At 41.8% G+C, this 14,093-nt stretch overlaps 2 protein-coding genes across 2 annotated transcripts in view; one reads left to right on the forward strand and one right to left on the reverse strand.

Annotated features, from left to right (window-relative positions):
* Positions 1-14,093, forward strand: part of tenm1 (teneurin transmembrane protein 1) — a gene marked incomplete at its 5' end in the record, with an annotated part of 375,941 nt that overhangs the window by 351,973 nt on the left and 9,875 nt on the right. The window contains 4 exons of the mRNA XM_080416925.1: positions 4,017-4,228; positions 6,237-6,538; positions 11,805-12,132; positions 12,838-13,216. Of these exons, the coding sequence (XP_080273051.1) occupies positions 4,017-4,228; positions 6,237-6,538; positions 11,805-12,132; positions 12,838-13,216 (1,221 nt within the window). The remainder of the gene's footprint in view (positions 1-4,016; positions 4,229-6,236; positions 6,539-11,804; positions 12,133-12,837; positions 13,217-14,093) is intronic.
* The window catches only part of apool (apolipoprotein O-like), a 333,585-nt gene that overhangs the window by 242,126 nt on the left and 77,366 nt on the right, over positions 1-14,093 (reverse strand). The gene's annotated exons all lie outside the window — the stretch shown is intronic.

Genomic DNA, 14,093 nt, shown 5'->3' on the forward strand with positions numbered 1-14,093 from the left:
GTCTAGTTCAGATCAGCGCAAGGGTCTGACATTTTTTTCAGCGTTTTCTCGACACAAACGTCCGTGAAAAGGCATCAACTTTTTTCACACTATCACAGCGAAGCAAATCATTTCCTCACCATGTTTGTTTTTCTTGGGCCACAAATGTTGAAAACGTGTCAGTCAGATTTTAGCTTGTTCTTTGGACAGATGCTATAGGCTTGTTGTTTACCCATGGTACCCTACAGCATTGGTTCTCAAAGTGGGGTCCGGGGACCCCCAGGGGTCCTTGGGGGGGGGGGGTACCAAGGGGTCCCCAGCAAAAAAATAATAATATAGCATTGCAATTATTTTAACCACTTTAACCATTATTTTATACTTTGGCTGTTCAAAAATAGCAGATATTCAAGCTCATAGCGTGGCACTCTGTGCCGCGCTATGAGCTTGTATATCGCTTGTTTATCGGCAGATATAGCTTGTATATCTGCCGAAACCAAATACATATAATTTTGGGGGTCCTTGACATAAAAAAGTTTGAGAACCAATATCCTACAGCAGCGTCTTTGAAACACTGCCTTGTTTTCTTTGCACTTTGCAGCGCTCACCCTGCTGTTTGTGGAGCGCTGAAACTCCATGCTCGGCGCTGGAGTAACAATGGAAACAAGCTTTTTTGTGTTATCTTTTAGCTTAACTTTTGATGTACTGCACTACATATACTGTTAACAAACTGGCAAAAAAATATTCAATCAATCAATGGGAAGAGGAATGCCTCTTTACCATAGAAATGCATGGCAGGAATGTGCTTGACAGCTCAAAAAAAACTTCAATGGACACGACCATCGACAATTTTTGATAAATCCTAAAAAAGAATACAAATGAAAAAAAGTGGAATCATTTTAAACATTTATTGTCTCTTATGTCGTTCCTGGCACATACTCTATTCAGATGGGGGGCCGGCCAAATACATATACATTTGTGGGTCCTTGACAAGAAAACGTTTCAGAAATACTGGCTCAGATTATGTGGACATAAAGAAGAATTTAAAATGTGTGTGTGTATGCACATGCACACTTGCATGTGCCAGTGAGTCATTTAGAAACTCACCCAGAGCTGTGAATTACAGTACAAGCCAATTAATCTGACCATCAGCTTGACGTCTGATATGGAGAATTAATTAGAAACACAATAGGCTTCATGACTTGGTAACCCGCTGTGTATTAGCTGGTAATAGTTTGGCCAGCGGATCCCCCCGCGGGGCCCCCAGGGTCCCCGGGAGATGAGGCTGCAGATATATAGGGTTTGTGCCTTTGTTAATACAGCAGAGCCATATTCCCTGCACTTCCCACAAGGCCTTGCACAGTCTGCTGCTGCTTTGTGATTGGCTCTTGATAGTCAGGTGCTGCTAATCTCCCAGATTGTGTGTGTGTGTGTGTGTGTGTGTGTGCGTGTGTGTGTGCGTGTGCGTGTGCATGCGCGCGCGTGTGTGCGTCATTATCTGTGTGGGTGTGCTGTGTACTGTTTGTGTGCGTGTGTGCATTCATGATTATCAGTTTGAGTGTAGCTGTGTGTGTGTTTTAGTTCTTGTGTGTAGCGTGAGTGTGCATGTGTGCGTGATTATCTGGGTGTTTTTGTGTTTATTTGAGTGTGTCTGTGTGTGCGTGCGCGCGCGCGCGTGTGCGCGCGCGCGTGTGTTTTATCACTTTGCCCTCACTCTGAATGGACTCTCACCCTTTCTTTAACTGATCTCATTTCAGCAGAACAAACAGAGGCTCGGAGGGGAGAGATAGCGGTAATTGTCCCTGGAGAGGAGAGACCAATGTATGAGGGAGAAAAAAGGGAATGGTGGGGGGGGGGGGGGGGTGACAGCTTGGGAGGGGGGGGACACCTGCAAAATGTGAGACGTGAGCAGACTGCGCCAGAAGGTTCTACAGATCTCGCGAGTCACATCATTCTTGAGGCCCTTGTGGTTCTGGAAGAGCTCTAAGTCAGATTTCTATCAAGGTAGCTGGCTTTATATGGTTGCGTGTATTTAAGTGCTCTGACATTTTACGGGGAGCAGAGAGTTAATTAGATTAGATTGGCAATTATAAAATTGAGCAAAAGCAGAAAAAAGACTGTGTACCTATAAGTAAGAAAGTAAGTAGGTCGGTCTATACTGTGTGCCTAAGGGCCCCTACACACTGCCCGACATTTGAAATGGTCGGCGAGTGAACAGATCGTTAAGCATTTCACATTGCACAAGTTTCGGGCTAAATACATCGTTTTTTTATGTGGATCAGTGGTGTAAAGTAACTAAGTACATTTACTCAAGTACTTAAGTACAATTTTTAGATATTTTTACTTTACTGGAGTATTTCAAATGTTCAGTACTTTTACTTCTACTCCACTACATCTCAGAGGCAAATATAATACTTTTATTTTTGATTATTATTACAAAACACAATCATCACTTTAGCATTCCGGCCATTTAAAAATAGTAGATCTACAAGCTCACAATGCGCCGCGATGCGACCCATTGTGAGCTTGTAGATCTGCTATTTTTAAAAGAATGTTATACTTTTGAAAACTTGTGAAATGTGACATCCTGCTAATTTCTGCATAATGAGTACCTTCTACTTTTGGTACTTCAAGTACATTTTAAAACCAATACTTTTGTACTTTTACTCGAGTAAATTTTGAATTCCGGACTTTTACTTGTAATAGAGTATTTCTACATTGCAGTATTGATACTTTTACCACTGGGTAAAGGGTGATATGGAACTGCAAAGGGTTCTGTATTAACATTATATATTTACATAGCTCAACACAGAACCTTACAAGGATTTATCTGGCCCTGGAAAAGAGTCAACAAAAATTTTAAATCTTTACGAAGAACTCACATAGTTCTTTTTATGGAAACAAATGGCTCCAAATGTGTCTTTGATTAGGGGGTACACAGAACATTAGGAGCCATATCCAACCATTTTCATTTCCTTGTGGATCCTATTCCTGCAAGAGTTTTCTAAGTGTGAGTGCCTGTGGTTTTTCCTATTAGCCCCGGGTTCAGAATCAACATTTCATCAGGAAAATAAAAAGGGAATATGCATACGCTGATGCGGCTCCTTCACAGTCTCCGGAGCGCAACACTCACTCATGTTAATAGCAATCGGAGTCATCTCAAATAGCAATATAATGGTGTTTCATTAGCGCCTCGATTTCCTAATGGAGGTAGAGGTGTACTGGGTGGCAGCAGAGGTGATGAATGGTGTTGTTAAAGTTGATGTGCTGACATTAAGGAGCACGTTGGCCCATCATGGCTATTGTCTTTAGATTTCATTATGTCTCCATATTAAAGGTCAATGCGGGAAATGCCATGGAGGTGTACGGGCCAGTTGAGATGGAATGGATCCCTGCTGTGTGTCCCCGTGTTAATGATGTTGAATTAGGCCTTGATTTGATTTAATTAGCATGTGTATCGCTGGTGTAATGGCCAACTGGGGGACGAAAGTGTGTGTGTCTAGCAGAGATGTAATGGCCGACTGGGGTGTGTGTGTGTGTGTGTGTGTGTGTGTGTGTGTGTGTGTGTGTGCGCGCGCGTGTGCCCGCCCGCCTGCGCGTGCAAGCATGTGTGTATGTTTCCATCCATGCTTGTACTGTATCTACTGATCTGTGTTCAAGTTCATGGACACAACTCGTGTACTAATCTCCCAGTATGGAAAATAAATAATATGCCTCATTACAGTATTGTGAAGATACGTTTTTAGGGTATATATTTAGGGTCCAAAGTATGTTAGATATATATTTTGCATGGTATGTTAAATATATCGTTGCTGTCAAGCAGAAAACCTCCATATTTCACCGTTTTAGTTTTTTCATGAATTACTTCATCAAACAAGAGTGTTGCATAAAAGCAGTGAAAATGGCAGATCTACAAGCTCACAACCTGACGCATTGTGAGCTTGTAGATCGGCTATTTTCACTATTTTTTTAATATATATTTTTTAATAATTATAAAAAAGGGTTTGTATGTTTAACCCCCCGTGGTCTTATCTGTGCAGGTCCCTTGACGAGTCGGCAGATCTTCCGCTTCAGCGAGGAGGGCCTGGTCAACGCCAGGTTCGACTACAGCTACAACAACTTCCGGGTGACCAGCATGCAGGCCGTCATCAACGAGACGCCGCTGCCCATCGACCTGTACCGCTACGTGGACGTGTCGGGACGCGTGGAGCAGTTTGGGAAGTTCAGCGTCATCTTCTACGACCTCAACCAGGTATGCATAAGACTATGGGATCCTTAACACATTTTTTTGATTGATTGATTGATTGATTGAATACTTTATTAGTCAGAAATGTAAATGGCACATTAAGACATTAAAGCAGGGGTCTTCAATGTTTTTCAGATTCATGTTAATCTGTATTTTCAGACAGTTATAACCACTTAAACCCCCAAAACTTGTACTTGGTCTGCTTCTTTTCCGCTCTTTGCCAAAAATAGCCAATCTACAAGCCCACAACGCTGAGGCGTTGTGGGCTTGTAGATCGGCTATTTTTGGCTAATGTTCCCCTCAGGATAGGGATGCTAGGGCTCAAGTGGTTAACACCTTTACCGCCGGGCCCGTAGTTCTACGGGCCGTTAAATCCAACGGTTAAGCGCCGAGCCCGTAGTCCTACGGGCTGCGGTCTTTTCGCGCATGCGCGGTCCGGGTGCACTTTCGGAATTTTTTTGATCCACTTCCGTTTCCGGTTTGATGACAGGAAATAGAATTATTTGGGATCCGGTTTCGACGATCACGCCCGCTCCCATTCTACAGACGAAACTGAAACTCAATTCTCTTCCTGTAGTTTTTTCTCCTCGCATTTCACTGTTTAACGTAATCCGCTCTAACTACAATCATGGAACTCCGTTTGACATGCGGTCTTCACTGGGAGATACAGGGAGATCTCGCGGATGTAAACAGACCGTTCACGGCTCAATCTTAAGGATTTTAACAAGATCTATGGCGACATGAAAAAAACAAAAAAACAACAAAAACACCTTGGCACTGGTGAGTACATTATGAGATTAACCTCTGGCGGTGGATGTGTTAATGTAAGAAAATAAAGAAAAAAGTTCCTATCTCACAACGATTTGGCGGCTCCCCCGTAGTAACTCTGAGGACCCCCTATAATAATACTATACTATATTATAGTGGCCTGTTGTTATGGCTTTGTGGTTTGCTTTGGCTTTCTAATTGTCCATGATCTACTGTGTATTTCTTACTAACAGTAAAACACAGCTGTTGCACCTCCAGCATTAAACTGGGCACGTAATTTTTTAGCAATAACAGTTGAGTTTAACCACTTTCAACCTGGCATCCCTATTTTGGGCATGTCATTATAGGCAAACAATATCAAAAGATTTAAAAAAAATGTTGTCAGACAGCAAAGTATCTATAGGGCTTAAGTGGATAATTCTGTGCTGCTTTAGTACTCTGGCATAGGAAGTAAACCTCTTACACTGTATCCATCCTTCTTAAACCTGTGTTGTAATAAGTACCAGTTTGAGCTGGATTGGGTGCTTGTGGAACCCATTATTATTTGTTATATGTTGGCTGTAGTAGTTGTTATGTTGGCTGCTATAATAGTTGTTACATGTTGGCTGTTTGTAAGTGTTTATGGCAGACCACAATGCCAATAAGCCTTAGGGCTTTCTTGGGCTTTTATCCTAGGTTCTTTGTGTATGTTTTATGGAATCACCAAATAAAATCAATCAATCAATCAATCAATCAATCAATCAATCACCCAGTCAACCAATCATATGCTGTATGGCTGACTTGGGTGACTTTGGGCTTGTTTTTCTGTCGTTAGTAAATATTGGGCTTGCTCCCTAATATTGTTTTAAATCAGTGATATTTCCATGTCAAGGATGTATTTGTTTGCGAACTCATCGGAAAATAGTTTATGCCAGGGACCCCCAATACAAGATTTGTGTATTTGAAATGTTTCAAAAACATTATTTCTCAAGATATATATATTTAAAAAGCCGATGCTGCATGTTGTTCGCTTGTAGATTCGCTCGTAGATTCGCTTCTTGTCGCTTCTTTTGGCCTTTTTTTTTGTAGACCTGGCCGCTTGTCTCTCTCTTGCAATATCTGGCAACACCGGTGTGTGTGTGTGTGTGTGTGTGTGTGTGTGTGTGTGTGTGTGTGTGTGTGTGTGTGTGTGTGTGTGTGTGTGTGTGTGTGTGTGTGTGTGTGTGTGTGTGTGTGTGTGTGTGTGTGTGTGTGTGTGTGTGTGCAGGTGATCACCACCCACCTGATGAAGCACACCAAGGTGTTCAACTCCTACGGCCAGGTGGTGGAGGTGCAGTACGAGATCCTGAAGTCCATCGCCTACTGGATGACGGTGCAGTATGACGCGGCGGGGCGCACCACCACCTGCGACATCCGCGTGGGCGTGGACAGCAACGTGACGCGCTACGCCTACGAGTACGACGCCGACAGCCAGCTGCAGAGTGCCTCCGTCAACGAGCGGCCGCAGTGGCGCTACAGCTACGACCTCAACGGGAACATCAACCTGCTCAGCCATGGGACCAGCGCCAGGTAAACATCAACCTGTTCAGATATGGGACCAGCGCTAGGTAACAACCAACCAGTGGTGGAGTTGCTGTCGTCGGGCAGAAAACCTCTTATCTCCATATTTTTTTTGTGTTTTTTTTTGTAAATTAACCCATTCAATCCGGGAACGATTCTGTGTCATTTTAGATTTCTTTGGCCATTCAAAGATTGCAGATGTATGTATTTTTTTTTTAATAGCAGAAAATATGACTAAAATCTAAAATGACACAGATGCGTTCCTGGATTAACATTACAAAGGTTTGCTCAATCACTGAGCTTGCTCTAGAACAAACACAGTTAACAGTAAAGAGTATGGTGCCTGTGTTGCCGTGCCTAACTGCTGCAGCTGCTTTGAAGTAGTTTTTTTCCCCCTATTTCTGCTGTTTAAATATTTAACTTTGTCTGCCAATTCAGCAATTGCAAGACTCCAGTTTATTGAACTGAATCGCAGTATCGTTGAGTTGGGAACTGTTTTTTTGGCAAAACAGGGACTCTTGAATAATTGTTATAATTCACAAACTGCACAGAGTCTACATTTTATTATAACTCCCTTATTGCTGTTTCAGGGACCAGTCGAAATTTACATAAGGGGGGGCATGGAGGAAAATAGGGGAGGGTCATGCCTTTCTAATTTTGGTCCAAGGGAGGGTCAGCTAATTTTACTTTGAATCCAAGGGAGGGTCATGCAATTTTGAATTGATAAAATAGTCCGTTTTTTATATACCTTTTTAGTACAGCAGAACAGTGGTCAATGACCCCTCTCCATTTCAAAGGATACAAATAATTCAAATCAAGTAACACCTTGTCTATTTAGAATCAATGACGGTCGTTAACAAGCCATCAACGCACAGCGAGTGTGAACGACCCAGTCAAATCTATTCAGCGTCTTAACGATGGTGGTTGAACAATTAAGCAAAACTTCAACAGGCGTTATTGGAGAGATGCATTATAAATAGGCCTACTATAACTGGATATTCATAATCATTTGAAGTAATTCTGTGCATGTGATTAATGTGGATCTATATGGACAGTTGTGTATAGATGCCTAGCTCCACAAGTAAAACCAGAAGCATCAGGCCATAATTGATAGCCTAATTTGTTTTATGTAGGCAACAGTGTAGTTGTAGTCACTGTAGTTGATAATTAAAAGGGCAGAGTGACAAAAGTTTTAAACTACTGGTTACCAAATATTCAACTTTCTTCAATCTGACCAGGATTCAATGGGTTTCCCACATGTAAGATGAGAACACTATCCATTCTGCTACCACTACTAGATACACTGTGCATTTAGCAAGACTGACTACACTACAGCAATGTTCTAATCAATGTGGAAAGCAAAACATTGGACATATCAGTTTTAAATGTCATGTTGTAGTTGATGGGGAGGGTTAGGGGTGTCAAGAATTTCACAATACGATACATGATGTTGGGCATGATATCGATATGATATATTATTAATGTTCTTTTCTCATGTATCATCAACATTGGCCATCATCTTATAAATAACGTTATAAAGCAAGTTAGAAACAATTACAAAGTGCTTTGTACACACAAATAAATACATTTGTGCAAGCTTAATGGAGAAGTGAAGTTCTCACTAACTATAAACCCATTGTTTCAGAGGACAGATAGACACTAATATAACAAATATAATATAAGACTGCATAACTATAAATTCCACAAACCTCATATTTTTGTCATCTGGACTTTACCAACCAAGTGCAGCCTAGTTATTTCCAACAGCTAAAAAAAATCTATAATACCAGATACAGTATAATACAATCTTAGATTAGATGTAGGCCTATTTGAGAGTGCAGATGCATGTCACATTAACGAGCGTCAACGAGCATCAGCTGACACACAACACCTCCCCCTCTGCAGTGCTTTAAACTGAAAGTGACTGACTGGAGTCTGTTTCATTTCTCTCCAAAATACCTTGAATATGATGGAGGACATGATTAATAATTACTATGATTATGATAAGCTTTACATTTCATATCATACAGTAAAAACTCCTAACTTTCACTGGCAAAAAAAAAAAAATGTTTTTTTTTTATTAAAAAAACAATAAAAAAAATATTACGATACAGTATGACATCATGACAATACCTATCATCACATTTTAATACCACGATAGGCTATATCGTGACACAATATATCGTGACACTTCTAGGCGGGGAGGGTTACTCTTTTTTTTGCAATCACTTGGGGAGGGTCATTGATTTTTTTTTTTTGTCAAAGGGAGGGTCATGGCATTTTAGATCAGGGCACATACATTTCCTCCATGCCCCCCCTTATGTAAATTTCGACTGGTCCCTAAGCTTGACCAGGTTAGCCGTTCTAGCGCTCCTTCAGCAGCTTTTGCATCTAAATTTCGGCGCTCATGCGGCGATAGTTGAGTCTTCTTTCACTTTCTCCCTGCCGTTTGTGGTGCCATTTAACCATTATTTTATACTTTGGCTATTCAAAAATAGCAGATATACAAGCTCGTAGATCTGCTATTTTTTGTTAAAGTTAAAGTGTTTAAACAGATTTTTGCTGCTATAATAATAATAATGCATATGCTGTATAATAATTAACTCATTTTACTGGGTACCCCCCTGGAACCCGCTCAAGGGCCCCTGCGGGTCCCCGGACCCCACTTTGAGAACCACACTGGCCTAGATTGACAGTTTAATGGGACTTTGGTGAGCCAGGGCGAGCCACTGCTGGAAAAACATGGCAGCCATGTCTGTAGTTGCTGCAGCAACATGAGAAGCAGCTTTTTTCCTGAGCCTAGTTCATTATTAATCCTTCACACACCTCGCATTAAAAGCCTTATTGATATTCATAACACCTGGGCTAGCTGTCACCTAATTGTTCCTCACTGTGTGATATCGGAGGTGCTGCGCAACACACACACAAACTCACACACACATACACACACACACACACACACACACACACACAGAGGTTGCACACAGTTCTTAGACTTTCCCATTAACCCATTAAGGCCGGGAAAGCTTCTGTCATTTTAGATTTTAACCACTTTAACCATTATTTTATACTATGCTGTTAAAAAATAACAGATATACAAGCTCATAGCGCGGCACCGAGTGCTATGAGCTTGTAGATCTGCTATTTTTGAAAAATCATGAAAATGTGTGCAAATCTTTGAATATATATATTTTATAAAGCGAACATTTGTAACTCAAATCTTTGCTTCTGGGGATCCCTGGAACTAAATATTTTTGAGAACCACTGATTATTATAGCAACATAAGTGTTTCAGAAAACTGTTAGGATTTAGAAGACATTTGTAGAATCGGCCTCAGGTCTTAATGGGTTAAACAATATTCTGTAAGTATTTATTAATTGTGTAGGCTTGCCAGTGTACTGTACTGTACTGTACTGTAGTGTAGTGTACTGTACTGTACTGTAGACTGTCTTTTCTTGCTGAGAAATGCGTTAATTTGGTTTTTTTCACGTCTAGGGTGCAGTGCAGTCTATTTTTGGCACGCAGTCATTTCTTTCGGCACAACACTGGCACTGCATCATTGGTTGGGACTGGAGGACGTGGGGAAGTTTTCACTTCTCTTGGTGTGGTGTGCGCTGTGTGCAATGATGCAATCATCTCTCATTTAATGTGGCTTTCTGTTGGAGGTTAAGCTATGGAAATAGTTGTCTCGTTGCCTACTGATTTGTGTACGTTTACTTAAGGTCCTTGTTAACCGGTGTCCTTATTTTCGGCAATTTGTTCTAAATCTTTCTCCATGTTATATTATTATATTATATTATATTATATTATTATTTTTATTCACAAACCGTAAAAACTTGTAGATCAGCTAGTTTGACCGTTTGTCGTAAACCAAAGTATATACTGTACCCTATAGAGAGCTTAAGTGGTTCACCAATCAATCAAACAATCAATCATCAATTATATCAATCATTATCATTGACCCTTTAATTGTGATTTTGCCACTAAATATTATGTAAAAGGTATAGGGGCCTAAAGAAAGAAAATCTAATCAAATTATATAAAAACATTTTAACATGAGAACAAAAATGCACATTTATTTAGGTGCATCTTACTTCAATACAGAAATGCTGTTGCTGTTTTCATCCGAGGATATTAAACAACCGCAAGTGCTGTGTTTTAATAGTTTTGGTGTTGCAATTTGTATTTAAATTGGTCTTTGACTGGACGATTTTCCTCAAAGTGGGGTGCCATAGCCTAGAACATATGCAGAAAATATTATGTGATTTCAGATACCGCCCTGTTAGTGGCTGCATGCATTTATAAAGTTACCAAATTGCCTTAAGCGTTAGTGTTGAACCTTGAAGAGGTGGCCTGTCTGGGGCTGAAACACAAGCTCATTATTCCATATCAACCTTGAACAGCGCCAACTGTTTTTGACTGGCACACCCCCTGTTTTGCCGCCCTGCCCACGCTGATGCAAACTAGCTTGTTGTTGACCATGAAGCTGCCAAACTGGAGCTGGTGACAAATATTCAGTTTGTTCCCTAACAAATTGTCCAAATGGCCCACGCTGGCACTATAAAATATAGACCTTGATAAGTTATCCAGTACATTTGAGAGAAAAATGTTATGAAAAAATAAACAGTATAAATAAATAAATATATAAAAATAGGCGCAGCAACTTAATAATTTAGACCAGATGAGATAAATCTTTATTGCCCCAATGGGGGGAAATGGTTTTGGCACACAGCACGGAATTTCACAAAACAACGACATACAGTGACATAATTATTTTATATCAATGTTCTATTATCAGTAAAATCTGAGTGTTTTGCCAGTTATTTGGGGGTCCACTTGTAATATCCTCACGCCCCACTAGTGGTCCCGAAACCGCAAGGTGAGAATCACTGGTATACAGTATCTGAGACCTCCTGGTTGAAAGCGGTTAATACAAAAAATAAAAATAAAAGCTTTTTACCCCTTTTTTCTCCCCAATTTAGTCTTTTTGACAATGAATTCCTCCCCACACACATTTGTGTGTTGTCACTACTGACTTACCTGCCAGTGATAGGAGCCCCCACCGGGAGGACCGAATACGGGCCAATTGTGTTCGTATAGAGACGCTCGAGGACTGCAGTGGATTCGAACCCCCAGCCTCCGCGGCAGTGGTGGGCAGGAGCTTTACCTCTGTGCCACCCGAGCGCCTGAAAAAAAAGACGAAAAAAATAAAGTGGTTGACAGGATGTCCCTTGCATGTTGTTGTGGTTCTGACCCCCCCCCCTCCCCCCTCTAGGCTGACCCCGCTGCGGTACGACCAGCGCGACCGCATCACGCGGCTGGGCGAGCTGCAGTACAGCCTGGACGAGGACGGCTTCCTGCGGCAGCGCGGCAACGACCTGTTCGACTACAACTCCAACGGCCTGCTGACGCGCGTCTACAACCGGCTGACGGAGCGCGCCGTGTGGTACCGCTACGACGGGCTGGGCCGCCGCGTGGCCACCCGCACCAGCCTGGGCCAGCAGCTGCAGTTCTTCTACGCCGACCTGTCGCACCCCACGCGGGTCAGCCACCTGTACAACCACACCAGCAACCTCATCACCTCGCTCTACTACGACCTGCAGGTATGTGGTGGTAGGGACAGTGTTGGTAAAAGTGTTTTTTTTTTTTTTCATGTTTTTTACTTAAGTAAAAGTATCAATACTGCAATATAGAAGTACTCTGTTACAAGTAAAAGTCCGGAATTTGAAATTGACTTGAGTGAAAGTACAAAGGTATTGGTATGGATGTACTTGAAGTACCAAAAGTAGAAAGTAGTCATTATGCAGAATGTCCCATTTCACAAGTTTTCAAATGTATAAAAGTCTTTCGAAAATAGCCGATCTACAAGCTCAAATCTTTGCTTCTGGGGGTCCCTAGAATACAACATTTTGAGATAGGGGGGGGGGGGTCCGCGGGGGTCTGCGGGGGTCCACATGAAAGAGTTTGAGAACCACTGATATTATAGCAACATATGTTTAAAAACATTTTAAAACATTTTAGGATTTAGAAAACAATTTTGTAGAATCCCCAGAAGCAAAGAGAGAGTAAAAAAATTGCTTTAAAAAACATATATATTCAAAGATTTGCACACATTTTCACGATAAAAAAAAGAAAGAAAGAAAAAACAGATCGACAAGCTCATAGTGCGGCACTCGGTGCCGCACTATGAGCTTTTGAATAGCCCAAAGTATAAAATAATGGTTATAGCAAAAAATTAAAAATGACACACATACAGTATATGCGTTCCCGGATTGAATGGGTTAATAGTTACCTCCCCTCCCCCTCAGGGCCACCTCATCGCCATGGAGCTGAGCAGCGGCGAGGAGTACTACGTGGCGTGCGACAGCGCCGGGACGCCCCGCGCCGTCTTCTCCAGCAGGGGGCGGCTGGTTAAGGAGGTGCTCTACACGCCGTACGGCGAGGCCTACCAGGACACCAACCCGGACTTCCGGCTGGTCATCGGCTTCCACGGCGGCCTCTACGACCCGCTGACCCGCCTGGTGCACCTGGGCCGGCGGGACTACGACACGCTGGCCGGCCGCTGGACCTCGCCCAACCACGAGCTGTGGACGGAGCTCAGCCGCGAGCCCAAGCCCTTCAACCTGTACGCCTTCAAGGACAACTGTCCCGTCGGCAAGGTGGAGGAGGTGACCAAGTTCGCTACGGGTGAGCTTTTCTTTATTATACGCCAGAACGCGTGGTCTGCAGGCACGTAACGATTTATCGTAAATGGATTAAAATCGATTCAAACTGGTGACAATTTAAATTGATTTCATAACAATTTTATAATTTTTAATCGTTACATGCCTAGTGGTCTGTGGAATAAAAACGCACGCTCGCTTCCCCAGGATTTTGCGTATCGTCTGTGTCGGGTGGAAACCAAAGCTGTTACTTTTCACGGTTCAAATACAAAAATACAAAAGCAGCAGATCTACAAGCTCAAAACACTTGTGGATCTGCTACTTTTTGACACTTTTGTGTGACGCTGTAGTAGGATCAAGTAGAGCATTCATTTAAAAAAAAACACAAAAAGAATACGGAGATAAGAGGTTTCTGCCCGTCAACAGCGATATAATTTATCGATCCCACAGTGATGCGGCGCTGGTGTCTCATGCCTAATTTAAGCGGTGTCGCACACCGAAAATAGTCAATCTAAAATATATATTTTTAAATGTATATTACATATCTTTGGAAGTATATCAAAGCTACATGCCAGCTTGTGATGGACATTTTGATCAATATATTTTTTTTGTCACGGACAAACAAAATAACTGGTCAATAATGTTTACCAGAAACACAAATGACTAGCCCTAAATGTATACTAATGGACTCGTAATGTGCCATAGTATCTATGCCAGTAGTCTCCTTTTGGGCATGAGATCTATTTAGCCACTGCCTTTTCATCTTATACATCGCTAATTCAAATAATGCAAAGATAATAAGTCAATAGTTTAATATGAATGAAAAAAGTGTAAACAATAATACAAAAAATATTTATGGGACTTAAAATCCTGATGATTGCGCTTGCACTTGACTTGACTTT

The sequence above is a fragment of the Gymnoscopelus braueri genome, assembly GCF_963280865.1.
Source record: "Gymnoscopelus braueri genome assembly, chromosome: 20".
In the NCBI taxonomy this organism is placed as follows: domain Eukaryota; kingdom Metazoa; phylum Chordata; class Actinopteri; order Myctophiformes; family Myctophidae; genus Gymnoscopelus; species Gymnoscopelus braueri.